At 34.9% G+C, this 17,334-nt stretch overlaps 1 protein-coding gene across 3 annotated transcripts; it reads right to left on the bottom strand.

Annotated features, from left to right (window-relative positions):
- Positions 1 to 1,704: 1,704 nt before the first annotated feature.
- Positions 1,705 to 15,518, bottom strand: LOC104892233 (E4 SUMO-protein ligase PIAL2). 3 transcript variants are annotated; one of them, XM_010678100.4, is made up of 17 exons: positions 15,119 to 15,518; positions 14,619 to 14,696; positions 13,113 to 13,185; positions 12,902 to 12,967; positions 11,752 to 11,817; positions 11,557 to 11,639; positions 9,596 to 9,647; positions 9,346 to 9,417; positions 7,018 to 7,085; positions 6,888 to 6,936; positions 6,719 to 6,803; positions 6,535 to 6,636; positions 5,795 to 5,846; positions 5,270 to 5,321; positions 3,748 to 3,864; positions 2,784 to 3,665; positions 1,705 to 2,664 (listed from the first exon to the last, which is right to left on the bottom strand). In XM_010678100.4, the coding sequence occupies exons 1-17, from the start codon at positions 15,310 to 15,312 to the stop codon at positions 2,050 to 2,052; spliced, it is 2,706 nt and encodes a 901-aa protein (XP_010676402.2). In that variant the 5' UTR covers positions 15,313 to 15,518; the 3' UTR covers positions 1,705 to 2,049. The 3 variants fall into 3 exon arrangements, with proteins under 3 accessions (XP_010676402.2, XP_010676403.2, XP_057250866.1); XM_010678101.4 differs by lacking the exon at positions 14,619 to 14,696 and having other exon boundaries at positions 15,119 to 15,517; XM_057394883.1 differs by lacking the exons at positions 11,557 to 11,639; positions 13,113 to 13,185; positions 14,619 to 14,696; positions 15,119 to 15,518 and having other exon boundaries at positions 12,902 to 12,968.
- Positions 15,519 to 17,334: the final 1,816 nt, after the last annotated feature.

The following is a 17,334-nucleotide window of genomic DNA, read 5'->3' as shown; positions in this document are numbered from 1 at the left end:
AACACTAAATACAGCTTAGTTTAGTGGTTAAGACTTTAGTATATGTATTTGAGGTTTCGAGATCAAACCCTATACTACACAATATCTAAATTTTTTTATTGACATGGATAACATGAACTAAAACTCCCTAGGGATAGCGTCACGTGGCACAGTTTCTTGTTTATGCACATCTTTTAATATATTTGTATAGATGTTCTATTTCAACAAATTTTCATTTTAAGCATATTTTTCAGCAAAAGAATATGTTATATTTTCCGTAAAAATTGTTCTATTTTCAATAAACAAATGTTCTATTTCAACGAATGTTTGTTAAAAACTTATTTAGGAGAAAATTATGTTCTGTTTAAGTAACTGAATTCTAGTAATGTTCCACTTCAATAAATAATGTTCATTTTAGTATTTGGATTCTGGTAATGTTCCACTTCAACAGTAAAATGTTCGTTTTCGTATTCGTAAATGTTCTATTTTGTATTTGGGGAGCACAGTTCTCATTGTGCTCCCGGGAGCACAATGCATGCATTAAGTTATCGTTAGGTATGTGCAAGTTTTTCATATTTTTCAAATATAAATAGACCTCTTAAGTGATATTGCGTGATAATGACAATTAGTAAAGAAAAGCACATACTTGAGAGGTCATAATCATTTTTGCAAAATGGCAACCAAAATTAAAATTCATTTAAGCCCAATTTTTTTTGTAATTTGTTACATTTCAATTAGTAAATATTTATATCAACAAATGTTCATTTTGAGCATATTTTTCAACAAAAAATATGTTCTATTTTCGATAAGAGATAACTTGATGTACTTGTCTTTCGCAGAAGTTATCTTGTCGCCGTTTTGGGTCTTGATTTTTTACCCTAAACAATTTTGGTCTTAATTCTGGCCAAACTTTCCTACATTTAGTTGTATCTTTCACAAATTCAATATTAACCAAAAATCAGCCTTTATTCTTGCTTATAGATGATCGGGCGCATTTGAATGCCTTGCTGAGAAATCCTATTACATTTGCTCATCACGCTTGGAGTAGTTTCAACTTTCAAATACGCTTTAAATGATGAGTTTTTAAAGAATGAACTCATAAATTACTCAAAAATTGACCATGTTACGGATTAGAAACAATACAATTTATTTGGATTGAGCACGAATTTCTACATTGTTTTCCCATCTTTGCTTTTGGATTTTGCTTATTTTTCTCATCGAAATATTTGGTTGCATGACTTTTCTAGCTTAAAGATAAGTCATTTGATTGTAATACATAAAGTGAAGGTAATGAGCTTGTTGGTATCTTAAAGTATCATTCTAATGTAATGTCTATAGCAATGCGTTTTACTTTTGATTAATCATGATGTGTTTCTTTTTCATAAACTTCAAATACAGATACGACTACTAAAGGTGATATAAAGTGAATGTAAATTTAGGAAGAAAAGCATACTCAAAGGTCATGGAATTTTCCGTACCAAATTACAATTACTCTGACTCAAAATCAAAATTCCTTCTGCTTTACAGAGACGTTATTTAACTTTTGGTATGTTTGTGCTTGTAATTTTGCGATTTCATCGGCTTAAAGCATCAGCAATATAGCTTACACATAACATTTCCATGCGCGTAACAGGGAACCTAGAAAACCATCACAACTGATTCTGCATCCAAGATCAATGTACTAACTGAACTGGCAATCCTAAAGTTTCTCCGAGAAAAAGAATATAGAACACCGGAAAATAGCTATCACTATACATAACTTTTTTTCCAACACTGATAGCAAACTGACATTCACCTTTCTCTCATGATAGCACTGTACATATAAACAAAATATACATCCATCAAAATAACCTTCACAAGGAAACATGTGATTTCTAAGAAGAAATCTATTTTCTAAGCCCATAATCTCAAGCATTATAGCAGCTAGCAAATAAACCAAGACTATTCGAGACGGGCAACTTAAACATCAAAGCCTACACCAGGGATCAGCTTACACACCGTGAGGCACAAAAACAGTATGCTAATTCACAACTATCACAAAAAGAATACCACTAAAGACATTATGTTAAATTAATTTACCCCTGGAGGCCCTTCTGCTCGTGTGCCAGGAGTTCCAGAGACGGTGGACGCACCAGTTCCTTGTCTATCATGCATTTCAGAAGCAACCCTTCTATTGGCTAGCAGGACTTGGATATTAGGTAGCATTGGAGATGCTGAAGATACAGATGGTCTAGGACTAGGACTAGGACTAGGACTAGGAGCCTGAGCTGGTTGTGCAGCCTGACCCATATATTGGTTCAAAGCCTTAGAGTAAGCATCTCCTGTGAGTGCTCCTCGCATTCGACCAGTGGGTCTCCAGTTGTGGTCCAATTGTAAATCAATTAAGTTTTCAGACCTAGAGACTGCCTGAGGTGTTCCCATATTCAGAGGCGATGATGATGGCATCCTGACAGCTTGTGTCTGGAGAGGCATGGTTTGTGAGTGTCTCACTTGAGAAGCTTGTGGGAGCTGCACACGCTGGAGAGTGCTTGGTGAATTGCTAGCCCCCACTCTGGGGGTAACTCCATGCTGTATCGAATGATTACGAGGAAGTTGTGATGTGCGCATAAGATGTGGTGGTTGGCTCAATTGTTGAGGGGCTTGAGGTGTATACATGTTATGATTTGTTGTTGAAAGGCGAACACCCTGTTGAACAGAATGACAATTAATTGCAAGACCACATGCATGTATTTGTCCAGAAAGCTCAAGTAAACATAAACAAAGACAAACTAGTACATATACATATATATATATATATATCTTACTGGGGAAGCAGAGCGATTTTGCGGTGGAATTGAGGCCATGTTTGACATGTTAAGAGGACTGACAGGTAAATGCCATTGCCTTTCGACATTGCTGCCATAAGAGCTAGCAGAATGCATATTCGACCTGACAGGAGACCCTTGGCTAAGAACAGACGACGCATTTGCTGCAGGTATGCTCACAGTAGGTCTTGAATGCTGCTGCATATTTGTAGTAGGCATCGGAACTGGAAGGGCCTGGATAGCTGATGAAACTCTTGTGACATTTCTGGGTATCAGATGCATATTGTTCATCATTGTCTGTGAATATACTGCATCTTGCAGCTGCAAACTAGTGGGACCAGGCACTGTAATTTGAGCATACCTAGAACTTGTTGGATAATTAGTCCCTTGAAAGTTATCCGGCTGTCTGTTTAGTGCAGGAGAAACTGCATCTGTCAATACTGGAGTTAGCCCACTATTACTGAAGGTCCCCAAAGTAACACCAGGGTGTGCTTGCGGCCTGATGTTAAAGCCAGCAGAGAGAGAATTAAACAACAGTGCAGCTTGTGCAGAAGAAAATTGACTCGGTTCCATGGTACTTCTAGATATTAGTGGTGGCGTTAAATTTGAAGGAACAGATTGACCCTGAACATTATGATGGACTACAGGTTTCATATCTACTGCTTCACATGTGTCCATCTCGTCATCATCTCCAGTTAGATCATACAAAATGTCAAGAGCACTGAATATGGTAGAAGACTCCTCCAGCTCATGCCCTTCCTCCTGGTTAGCTGAGGTTTTATCATGTGACTCATCTTTATGCTTGTCACTGGAAACAGATGTCCATGACCCGTCTGCAGATATAATCACCTCAGAAACATTTCCCCCCACCTCTTTTAGCGCCTAGAATTGCAATCAAACAATAATAAGAATGTAGCCAACTAATAAATACGCTGCACACTCTTCCTAATTCAGAAAAACCTGCCTTGGCCATCTTCTGGTCAACACGAAGATCAGTGAAACAGACAGGTCGATTACAACTTGGACACCGCCAGTTTGGTCGTTTTGAATTCATCTCAACATAGTTGCATAAGTCAAAACACTGCAATAAAGGAAAGTGACCAATTAATTTGAGAATGAAAGAGCAGTTAACAGGAGGAGGCAAATTAGAAATACAAATTTGAACACTCATCCTTCCCGAATAACCCCATCTGTTGGTACACTGCTCCCTCCCCCAAAGGAAGCAACCAAAAGGAAAAGAAAATATATAAGTGGTTGTTAGGTTGTATGTGGGAATCTCATATATCCTAGGAAGTAAAATTGAGAGTGGTTGATTCTGAGAAATTAATCTCCTTATGGAATGTTCCGTTTACAAAGGGGATCCTAGGTAAGTTACTTTATTTTGAGGGAAGTGCAAATTCTTATATTTTTGTCAACTCTGCATTGTTTTACTTCGAAGAAACTTCTACGTCCCATGATTTTCTATGTCAACCAAACAAGCACTAATGGCGCGTTTGGTAGTTGGTTATAAATGATGGTAATGGGAATGAATTTGTGTGTAAATTTGTGAAGAAAATCATTGTTCATTTCCTTGGTAATGCTAATTTATCCTCAAGTGTCTAGTTTTCTTCTTAAATCTTCATTCCCACCCAATACCACCTTGTAGGTGGTAATGAGTGGTAATGACAATTGTTTCTACTTGGAGGAAAAAACACATGGTTAGGAGTGAGATTGCTTCCTCATGGAGAAAAAACAAAAAATTGGGGGTTGAAAGTGCCTCCCCATGGATATTTTAAGAGTCCTTCCCTTGTAACATTACACTTAAAATTCGTTCCCATTTCCATTCCCATCATTATTACCCTCTACCAAATGGGCCATAAGTATACATCATCTGCAAACAACTAGTATCCTTATGCCAGTAGAGAAACAACATAAGGTTTCTATAAGGCTAAAAGCAAATATGAACTTCACCTTCCTTTTTGCCATAATCAGTTTTTCATCCTAAACCCAGCTAGTAGTAAACCAGCATAAACAGAGCAAGTTCCAACCACCAAAAACTGAACCAGCCTCTTCCCTTACAACAAATTTAATAAGGGTACCTCATCAGCTTAAAGCAATGAAATTGTTAAGGATACACAAAATAAATCCCTAATCAGCAGTACCAAATGCTTTCTTTATCCTCCATATCTAAAAAAGAAAGGTCCCCCCCCCCTAAACCAGCATAAACAGAGCAAGTTCCAACCACCAAAAACTGAACCAGCCTCTTCCCTTACAACAAATTTAATAAGGGTACCTCATCAGCTTAAAGCAATGAAATTGTTAAGGATACACAAAATAAATCCCTAATCAGCAGTACCAAATGCTTTCTTTATCCTCTAGATCTAAAAAAGAAAGTCCCCCCCCCCCAAATTAGAACAAGTAAAACCAAATGATGAACAATTCAATAAAATTCCCAGAATACATAGTACATAAGAATATATTCTGAGCATGTTTACAGGAGCAGTCACCTGGTAGTGCTTGCAAAAGTTTCCTTTCACCGGTGTTGTGATGCGTGTTTTACTGCCAACATTTCAGAAAAGAGCATATTAGACAACTAGGTATCCCTTTGTTGACAAATAGACACAGAAATAAAAGCTGTAATTTTTTTGTCAATTGACGGAAAACATATAGCCAAAAAAGCATTGCATAATTAATAGTAGTACTATACATATTTATCACACGGAAAAATTTGAAGCAGAAAAGGGATAAGTACTGAGTCTCCGTCATACAAAAACATAAAATATCGGTGCAGTACAAAGATGCAATAATAGTATACCAGAATTGCTGCTTAAGTCATTTCTTGCTTACAAATTTTTAGTAGCTTAAACATTTGCAGCCCAAGTTATATTCAAAACGTAGTTAGCAAATATGTATGTCCACTACGTCTATGACAGCAAACTTGTGCAAATACTAAAATCAAAAGAGCAGTAACATAGGAAAAAAAAAAACTAGAAGATCAAAGTGGAGGCAATAAAATAGTGGAAACAAATTACCTAATGGGGCAATTAAGACTAACCCGTGATGGCCCTTCAATAATCTCAGAATCTGACCAAGTGATAGGGAAAAGGAGAGTAAGATATAAATTGAAAACTAATCTGTCGATCTAATCATCGTCCACAACAAATATTCGTGCAACAATAAGAATAACATTTCCTGCTGACAAGCTCCATCATGACAAATGTTCATTATGAAGAACAGAAATGACAAAAGAGCAATTAAGGACCGAGAATAAAAAGGAGAGCAATTTTTCGACTTTTTTTATAGAAAAAACATGTGAGTAATCTTGACAATGGCAATCTTTCGATAATAATCCCACTATAGATTATTCTACACTACAATTGCAACTACGAGGGGGGCCCTCCCCAGAATGACCCCAAGTGATTGATAACTTGTTCAACTGGTTAAGTTATCTTCAGATTGTTTTTCTTCCTCTCTCTCATAACCCCTCATGCCTTGCCAACTAGCGCTTGACACATTAGTATTTAACCATTTTGTTTACTCTAGGGTACCAAATCATTTTGAGAGGCACCCCCACAGTTTGGATAATCATGGGGATAATACATAGTTGGGAATATTGTTGTATATATATCCTTCATTATACAATTTTTAGGAGTTTTATTTTTTTCAACAATATTCACCAGAAACAAAACCCAGGTGTTATGTTAGCCTTCAGTATTTGGGTAAGTTGGGAAAGGAGAGGGGAGGATATGTCACCATTAATCTCACTGCATACCTGAGCTTAGTGCAGCAGAGACAGGCTGATCATAATCTAGAGGAAATGGAAGACCAGAAGATGGTGTAACACTCATAAGAGCAATGACGAAAACATAACGGCCTTCATATCAAAAAGAAAATATGTCAGAAGCCACTGCAAAAGAAAATAAAAACACCACTCTCTCACGTCATATAGAAAATACCATTAAATTGTCCAACCACTTGAAGGAGATTTATTCCATATTTAAGGGAGCGATTAACCATAGTCGGAAGCTGAGGTCCATGATCCTGATCGATGAAAATCCAATTTGAAATATATAAGGGGTGGAATAAAAACAATGAGATAAAAAATGCCCAAGATTAATAACAAACCATTGAAACGGTATTTCGATGATCCACACCATTGCCATTGAGCAATACACTGCAAAAAAGGCATCGAGGTTAATCATGAACAGAGAAATTATGGGTTCAAAGGAAGAGGACAGGGGAGTAGCCCACATACTTCACTTTCTGAGGACTAATGATACAAGAAGACGTTTCTGTATTGTCTTTCATTGCCACGAACAAGTACTGAAATGCAAAAAGGCAAAATTAAAGCAGTCAATCTTACAAGTTCATCATAACAAAAAAAACACTTCCGGAAAGCACATAAAAGACAATAACAGGAAAATTAACATTAGGTCAGCAATGATATGATCACATGAAGTTGAATCAAAACATGTGAATTTTAAGCGGAACCATAGCCACCCCTTGCCCCTGCAAGTCCTTCATTGCTAACAATTATTTGCAACCCCCAAAATACCCAGAAAGCAAGTGACACATTTCTATTTGAAATTGAATACCACATTATCTCTGGCAGTAGCAAGTCATGAAAGCAGAGTCTGGTCTTCAAACTTAACAGCCACCCTCTCATAGAGGAAATTGTTAGCTTCTAATAATCAAGCTTTACTGCCAAGTGACAAGAAATCATCTGATATGTATTGGAGCTCAGAAAATTGCATTTGGCTTTGGATTATAACGGACTAAATCAAAATGTCTGCTCTACTTAATCATATTGAAGTACCGGGCACGTCATTGTGTTTAAAATTAAGGGTATAATGGGAACAATTTTTCTACCATTGCAAGGTAAGGTTGCTTACATAACCATAGCCTGCAATCCTTCTATCCAACTCAATATATAAGCTTTCCTATATATAAAAAAAAAGGGAAATCCTCATTGGTAACCTTGTGTTTTGGCTATTTTGTATGTTGTTACCAAAAAAAATAATTTAATCTATCAAATCACCCTGTACTATTATACATTCTATAGCGTGAAATTAATGATGAAATTTGTTAATTTTTTCCATTAATTACACTCTTTTGAGGTTAATTGATGTTAAATAAAACTACCTCCATTCTTATTGAATCTACACGGTTTGCTTTGGGGTATAACCAAGAAATAAGTGGAAAAGTAGGAGAGAGAGGAGAGGAATTCTAAAAAGTGGGGAGCAAAAAGTACAAAAAGTAAATAAAAAATAGAGAGAGAAAAATGTGATAGGTGGGGGGTTGTAAGTGGGTTAATTTATTTGGTGAGGAACCCATGGGGGACAAAAATAGGGAATATTGATTGGACATTTTACCTTATATAAATAAAGTAACAGTGTAACTCTTAAAAAGAAACGGCTCGGAAAAGAAAGTAGTAGATTAAAAAGGAACGGAGATAGAATCATTACAACACAAATTTACAAAGAACAATGCAAAAACATACAAATATAATGATACATAACCATATGAATTGATTTTTGTGCGGTTTTGTGATTCTTTTCTACAATATTGTATTTTTCTTTCGCTCATTTCTACCTTGATGAAAATAATAACCTTTGAAAGAGTACAATTATCAAGTTGATGAAAATATTCAACAAATTTCATCATTATTGCCATGGAATAGAAAAAACTATATTATAGGGTGGTTTCAAGAAAGAAATAAATTTCCTAGTTACCAAATATAAATTGACAAACACGGGGTCAAATGAGAATATCCACCAAATAGATGCGGCAGAATTAATGTCAGCATGTACCCAGTACAGCAATTTCTAGTTACGCTCATTTCCTCTATGCTTTCATTATTTCATCGCATCTTCTATTAGAAATCTTCACATTTAAAACACTATAAATGTGTAATAAAAGTGGAAGATTCAAACACTTGTTCATTCTTCTGAAGCAAAAAAAAAGGTCAAATGAGTGATCCACGTAATTCACAGAAAATGCCAGTGCTCTAGAATCATAAAGCCTCATCTAAATTTATTTAACATTTTCAAATTCCTATAGTGATTCTAAGAAATTCAGAGTTAAACAAGTCACACATCGGCAAAAGAATGTTTCCAATTCAAGTTCTTTTACTTTATATGTTTCTATTCCACCATTGTCTATGGACCAAAGTGAGCAAGAGGAAATTTTTGTTAGCGAATATGCTAAACAAACAAGAACAGTTCCACTTGAGGCTTGGTGGAAATTCTCCTTCATCTAGGTCATGATTACATTTGGAAAACAGACTAGGGCTACCCAATCTCTCAGGCCATGAATCCATCTGGATTAAGGCGGGGTTATTGATTCGTATTGAAAATTCAAACTTTCTAGAATCATAATGCAGGGTTGTGCTACTTCTTAACCTCTCTGGCCACGGTTTTACCTAATCAAAGAATATGACATATTTGTATAATTGAAGAAAAGTTTGTATATGCAAGCATCCAAGGAATTGGGAAATCCCCGAAGGAAAGAATATATACCATCGAATAACAATACATCTTTCCTTCTTGATGAATAAGAAAGATAGAATCAAAAAGATGCTTACAATTTTCTCGTCTTTCGAGATTATTGTGTCCTTTGTGATGTGAAAATCAACTAAGTGGGTCCCGTATCCTGGCTGCAGCAAAGTACAAAAGAATTCAGTACACAATTTAAAAACATAGCCACATATAGTATCTGACTAATCAGGCAATGGAGGTATGGCTACCAAAAAAAGCACAAGAAAGCATGGCGGGACCCCCTCTACATCTCTATCCAAATAGAAAAGGAGCAATAAATAGACATTACAAGCCTACCTCGACTTCAAGGGACGCAATTACTTGACCTAGTTTAAAACGGGGATAAAACCTACAATTGTAAAAGAAACAACAATTAATAATATAAAGAAGCAGAAAAGGTCAAGGAGGCATACAGAGAAGACAAATGAGCACAGATTATCCACCCAAACACACGACTAACAAAAGAGACACAAACACCAGCGGAACGAGTGGTTCGCCATTATGTGGTGCAAGCTTATACTTCCTCTGTTTTTCTGTACTCGTATCATGAAATACGGGCAAAATCATTTAGAGAAGGAGATAGACAGAGACAGATTAAAAGGGTAACTCCAATGTTAGCCTGCTAGGAGAGAACATAGATAGAAAGAACATATTGCCAAATTAGGAAATGATGCAAGTAATATGCAAATAGCAATTTAGGCAAATGATGCAAGTATAAAAAAAACAACAGGCAGAGGTACAAGCTAAGAAGGCCTGCCACTGTACCAGGGCTAAGATCACCTCTTATGTGAAAAGCTGTTTACCTTACATGGAAGACATCTTAGTAGGCTATAATGTCAACAATAATTTGATTGCAAAAGCACTTGCCCAGCCATGAAAATGTGTTTGATTGGAAAATATTCTATCACTTAAGCGTAACATTTTCTTGACACACAGCAGAAAGACTAGTTAACAATTTCACTTGGGTCTGAATTTTGCTTCAGAATAATTTATATAATTTTCATTAATATTTAAAAAAAAGCAATTATAGAAAGTTCAATACAAAATTCTGACCCGTTGCAGAACTTGCTATAAAAGAAATAGATAAGATACCACCTGGCAACTCTTAGTGCCGACACCCTCCCCCTTCCCCTTTTACAATCACTCCAGAAGTTTCATCTACCTTCACTTTTTTCTAAAGAGAACTTCTCAGCTCCATTCCGTCAGTGATCCATCTCCTTAAAAACCCATCACCATGTTCAACTTTATCTTCAAAATTTTCAATATAATATCAGCAATCAAACCAAAACCAGCATTATGTTCCACCTCTAATTACATTTGGCCAAGTATTTTTTGAATGATTGAACATGAAATGTCAAGGGAGGTAGCTAAAAAATTTGGCAATGAGTGCCTTTCTTTAATGAATCAAAAAAAAAAAAATTAATGATCTACTTCCTCCGTTTTTAGATGACCCATTTTGACTTTTGACACTATTCACATGTGTAACTTTGACTATCTTTTGTGATTTCTACTTAAGAAAATATATTGTCATATGGGATCTTGTTAGATTCGCCTCAATGTATATTTTCATAATATATACTTTTTGTAATTTTTGCTTATTGATAATTAGAGATATAAAGGTTTAAAATAGTGCATTGGCATGTGTGCTTAAGGGAAACGGGTGAACTAAAAAAAACAAAGGTAGTACTTTAAGTTGGTATGAATGTAATAGCTCAATGTATTGCTTGAAATACTTATTTCCCTTTTAACCACCAAACATGGTGGCTGCAAGCGATTTCTTATCTTTTTGGGGTTATAACAATTAGGTTGAGCTGCGGTGTGATGTTGTTTTCTCTCCCTTCTCGTGGACTCACACCACACCTTTCTGCACAAAGGGTTGAATTGTAGACTGTTCACAGGAATCAGGAGCAACGTCGCATAATTCCCTAATCTTACCGCGAATTGCGATCCGAAAAAAGTTAATATGGTCGTTATTGGCCTATTTTGGCCCATTTTAGGCAAACTGCAAACTAAAAAAATGAATTATATAGCGGATTATGTTACATTTTTGGAGCCTCTAATACTAACAATATGTTTTTACTTTGCGGATTCGACATATCCAGAGGACCTCTGGAGTAAGACTATCTCTTTCCTTTAGGAGTCTATCATTCTACATTCACATACACTCGTATAAAGAGGCAAGTAACTTAGTTGTCAACTAGTCATGATAAGAGTAAAAAATAATTACGTATGTGTGAAGCACAACATAAAATTACTACCTGGAAATTACAGTAGAAACAGTTGGCAGAAAATTACACACTTCAGCATTAGTGTCTTTTTTAGTGACAAAAAAGCTTGCAACCTACAAGGCAAATGAATCCACTTAAGATAATACCTAAAACATCTGTTGCCAACAAAAAAATTAAATTTGCACAGGAAATCAAAAGGCTCACAAAGATGACATGAAATCTCACCTCATCTGCAAGAGTCAAAAGTTCGTCTGTGTCCTTAGCACTAAACCATCCAAGTTTGCAAGCATTCTGTGGCCAAATATACAAGAGAGGCGTGATTCATAACATGCTTAACACATAATATTCTCTGTTTTACAAAAAAAAAAAAAAAAAAAAAAAAAAAACTACCTCATAAATCCTGAAAGAAGCAAGTATTCTCTATGCAATACTTACTAACATTCTTAATCCACTAGCTATTAATGGAGTGATGATAAATATCAGTTACTTAAGAGTGTTAAGACCAACTTAAATTTTGTTGATTATCTACAGACTTCGGATTCCCTATTCCAGGGTCTTCTCTAATCTCAACTTCAAAACTTCAGAAAATTTACTGAACCCATGATGTATTAAGCGAAGGAAATAAGGATATATGATTTTAAACACAATTGCTTTTTGGCAAAAAGGAACTGAAAACTTTTTTCTGAGATTTTAAATTTCCAGCATGTGCAGGAAGGGTGAGTATTAGAGCCATCATCAACAATGCAAGAAAATCTAAAAAGAACTAATGTATCCCACAGAAACTAACTTAAATTCTCTGCAAACAGATCAGACGAACATATAATCCGTACGTTTTAAAATATAAAGCATGTAAATCTCTTTTACGTATATTAAGAATTCAATTAGTTTTAATTAGATTTATATAGGCAAAGAATTTACATTAAATATTGTATTGATAATACTAAATAACCTATAATCTTATCTTGATAGTATAAAGTTGCATTTAATTTTACATTGATATTGTAGAATTCCTTGTATCTTGAAACAAAAGTTATTTAGCTAAAATGCCTTATAATTTAAAACAGAGGGAGTATTATTTCTACAAAAAAGAAAGTTGTCTTTTTACCCCACCTCCTTGGTGAGGGGAGGAGGGAGGACAGCTGTCACATCCTTTCTTTTTTCTTGAAAGAATATAATTCTTACATCTAAGATCCATCACATGGTGCTATCCTCAAGAAAAAAGGAACCATCATTCAAACTCATAACTTGTCAACTGTCATCTTGTGCACCAATATTAGCAGTAGGTGTGCCACATCATCCACCCAAGTACTTAAAAAATGGCCTTCTCCTCATGTAAGCACATGAACTCAAAGATAACAAGAGTCAAGAGACATACCTTTACAGAGATCATAAGCACCATTATAGCTGCTTGCAGAAAGAAATCATCTCTCCGGTTACACACCTATGAGAAAATGATATAAGAAATTGGAATGACATTGAAGTATGAAGCAAATCCAAAACCAGCAAGGTAGACACAGGCACACAGCCAATTTTAAAAGAGAACAAAAAAGATCAACAAAGATAAAACCATCAATTACTGGAATCACCATTTTCAAAACTGGTGGCAACTTTGAAGCGTGGGAAGGCACCTCATTGTTTGCAAGCCCATAATCTATCCCCCTGCAAACACATCAGATCATCAACCTTGACTGCAATTATTCATTAATATATGAGTAAAGAAACATTACCATGTAGATCTTGTCAAGTCTGTTTAAATGTGTATTTCAAACAACTTTTCTTAACTTCTCCCAATACATAATAAAAGACAATTGATGCTCAAAGTTTTTCTTTGGAGACCGTGAAAGCCAAATAGTAATATATTAAGGGACAGGGGTAGATGTTACTTATATATGTTACGTCGATGATCCAGATAAATTTGGATGACTTGAAGTGGTTTAGAGTGCGGGGGGAGGGGAAACTTATAACATAAGAGAATTGTAGTTAAAGGTAACAAGCGCAAAATATGTCATGCATCACCTAAAGCATACATTATTGCAGTTTTTGCATTAAAGGTACTTAATTGATGTGATTATATCAATCATATCAGCCTACAATCGACTACATAGCATTGGGATAATTTTGAACTAAGAAACTGATGCATAACAGCCATAACATTGCGTATCGTCCAAGGTTTTAAACCATGACGTAGCATATAAAAGATCCTACAAACTATTTTTAGTTAGTTAATTTCAACTTTCAAGTGTATCTACTATGCAAAAATCTACTCGCCCCAATCGAGTTCGTGTATTAAAACTACTAATTAAATGTGGTGGCCATGGGATTGAAGTATTGAACTAACATTTGAAGTTACCAGCACTATATTCTTCATATCATCAACACCAAGCATGGACTAGCTATAGCAAGTGAACCTTCAAGACAAAAAAAAAAAAAAAAGCTCTAGTATCAAGGGATACAAATTCAACGTAAAGCTCTGTTATCCTTTACGTTATGGTTACTTATATTAGGAAAAATTAGATCATATAAGTGCATGTAAGTTAAGTTCATGACTATAAGTTTAGTTTAAGGCCAATGAGTTCAAATAAGCTCGGGGACAATAAGGGCTTTCAAACTTCGATCCAAAACCACACTAAGTTCAAGTAAACTCAGATAAGTTAGTTTCAAGGCCAAAAAAAAACTGTACATAAGTTAAGCTAAGAAAAGTTGAAAGAAGTGATATGTGAAAAATATAATGAAGAGAATGCACCCTAACTATCTAATATAGAAGGTCCCTAATGTCGTAATGCAGAACTAGATCGACCACGGAACAACAAATGTTCAACACATAGCACCTTAAAAGGAAAAGAAAATCATATGTTAAACGCAGAATGGCTTCCGACCTATGAGACTACAGTAAAACCTAGCTGAGTACTTATAGGTTTATGGCCGAGAAGTTCAAATGGATGATTACAAGCTCGTATAGAGGAGAACGAAGACATCACATCCACGATCTCCGATTCTTACATTCCTACATTAGTCAATTACTAGTAACAATAGTGGGATAGAACAGATTATAAATAAGGTGCTAAATATCATGAGCAACCGAGTTCGCTTGCCTTAGAACATGTTGGCAATTGCCTCCTGGATAATCTTGATTATGTTGGAGAGCTTCATCTACCACATTGTCCAGCTCACTAAATTATAGATCATCAGGCACACAACAAACATAATTACTTATGCACTTTTAGCCTTCACTATTCACCAAACTATCAAACAAACATCATCATCTTCTTATACGCTACACCACTACTAATCAATTAAAACCAATTTTTCCACCACATCACCACTACTAATCAATTAATTCCAATTTTTTCACCATTTCACCACTACTAATCAATTAAAACCAATTTTTTTCACCATTTCACGACTACTAATCAATTAAAACCAATAATTTCACCATATAAATACAACAAAAAATCAACAACACGTTGATAAAACCCTAATTTAGCATCATAATCAGGTTTTCATCAAAGAATTTCGGACAAAAATTAAGGAAAACGAGAGAGAACAAAATTAGGGTTTTTGGAGAGAAAATCAAAAATCAAAAAAAAAAAACCTGGAAAGAGCAAGACAAAGATGGTGGAACTTCTCGTGTTGATCAGAGGCTTGTGCGCACATAGTGAGTTGCTCCGCCACCATTAAAACACGACAAGCGTTGACTTCAAGCGATAACTCGATTTGACTTTTCTTTGAAACGCCGTCGTTTCCAGGTGCAGGAGTTTGCTTCACCGCACCACTAATAATGCTCATCACCTTCTCTTTTCTCTCTCTATCTCTCTCTCAATCCTCTCTCTCTAGTTTCTCTCTCTAAATTCTCTCTCCTCCGACACTTGCCGGGAAGTGTGAATGCAGAATGCGTGATGCACCGACTTATAAACGAAGAAGAAGAAGGTGAAGAGACTGGAAATGGTGATTGTGTGCGATGGAGTTTATTTTAAGGGTGAAATGTGGTGCGTTGTTGTGTCTATTTGTGATTCAAAGATCATACGGCTGATATTGTATTAGGCAAAAGTAGGTGGGGTTTGTTCTTGTTTTTTTTAGTCCAATTTTTTTAAATGTTTGAGTTCATGGCGCCTAATGTTTTTGGTGAGCTAACATGTTGTATGGGTCGGCCGCTTGGTGGAGTATTATCTCGAATTCCAGGATATTGTATAGAGCTTAAATTCTCATCTCAATAATATGTGGGGAATTTACTTTTTGATTGTTTAGCTTTACACCCAGTCTCTAAATTGAACTGGCCAATTATCTTTTCTAATAAAAAAAAAAAAATGTTGTATTGCTGTTTTATTGGTATTTCTGGGTAAGACACTTTTTTTTTTTTACTTTTGTGTCTAACTTACACCCAATAGGCCAATATCCAATTTTTAATGGTGTCAAGAAATAAAATAAAAACATAACTCTTCTTTTTAATCATCTTTATGACATCGAAATATGCTTGTTTTACTCTTGTATGTAAAAGTAGTACAAATTTTATATGATGTGGACGGACAAACCATCTACTTATCATAAAGTTGGTTCCTTTTTTAAAATCTCTTTATTGTCAATTGATGAGTTCATGACTATAAATATGAGTTTATTATCCATGTTGTGTTGAGGTATATGTGGAGGTTACAATCTTTTGTCCACTTCTTTATTTTCTCCTACAATGATGACATTAAAGCCTCATTATGTGATGATCTAATGGTTGTTACAACTTCTTCATTCCATATGATTTGGCTTGCCTAATGGAAATACAAAGCATAATATATGATAGATTTAACATCTCAACCTACTACAATACCTTGTTGTGAAATGATGTGTTAATTTTAGGGGATAAAACAACAAATAATACAATTTACACTCTAGTTGTGCCAAATAATTAATTTTGAGTTAGTGTTTTCAATCTGCCACCACACTTCGATTTTCATCTTGTTCAATTGTTTATACTTTCGAGTTTTTTTCGCTTTGTTCCATCCTCATATAAAAAAAGGATCATTTATTTTGTGTTGCTGTCTTTGTTTCATTCCATAAGAAATATGACTTATACATAGTATCTATCTAGAAGAATTTTATTCCTTTTCCCTCAACTTTTTCTATTTTGTCCTTTTCATCATTACTTCTTTGCAAGGAATTTAGTTTTTTTTCCGCTTCTTATATTACGTTATTCTATGAATGAAGTATGGTTTCTTTCATTAATACACAACTATTTGTATTTGTAACCCCCATATAATTTTTTTTTACCAATATTCATTATCTCCATCTCAAGATCACGTTACGGTAAGTTTTAAGTTGGATATAGTTCAATTATATAGGTTGAAACAATTTAGTAATCAATTTTTGAAATAAAAATTAGGTTGAAAACAACTTCTAGATACATTTGTTTATTTATATATTAAGTTGTCCAAATGCGACCTTAGATAATAAAAAATATATATTAATGTTTTTATATGAAAGTATGAAATGTATGCAGAGATGTGTTGTGTTGACATACTTCATACAAGCCTCCATAAACATATATACAAATGTTCATAAATTTTCAAGGGGTCACGAGTTAAGGTTAGAGATTAGGGTTAAAAATTAGAATTAGAAGAATTAATTAAGGTTAATGATAAACAAAGTTAACCATTATTAGTCATTAAAGGCATTTGGATGTATTACCATACAACTTAAGGGTATCTAATGAATTTTAAAAAGTACAACGATACCTGGTAAATTAATTTTTTTAAAAACTCTGGAATATTTGGTGAAAAAATCGAAAATAGCAATACATCACAAACCGTCACAGAAAGAGCG

This window comes from Beta vulgaris, chromosome 5 (genome assembly GCF_026745355.1).
Source record: "Beta vulgaris subsp. vulgaris cultivar EL10 chromosome 5, EL10.2, whole genome shotgun sequence".
Classification (NCBI taxonomy): Eukaryota; Viridiplantae; Streptophyta; class Magnoliopsida; order Caryophyllales; family Amaranthaceae; genus Beta; species Beta vulgaris.
The sequence above is the reverse complement of the archived record's forward strand: the minus strand, read 5'-3'. Positions and strand labels throughout refer to the sequence as shown.

Excerpts from the sequence above, each read along its gene's own strand:
- LOC104892233 (XM_010678100.4), bottom strand. The coding sequence starts at position 15,312 with ATGAGCATTATTAGTGGTGCGGTGAAGCAAACTCCTGCACCTGGAAAC. Across the intron at positions 11,818-12,901 it reads TGCTTATGATCTCTGTAAAG|AATGCTTGCAAACTTGGATG; the intron begins GTATGTCTCTTG and ends ATTTGGCCACAG. Across the intron at positions 7,086-9,345 it reads TCTCGAAAGACGAGAAAATT|TACTTGTTCGTGGCAATGAA; the intron begins GTAAGCATCTTT and ends TTTGCATTTCAG.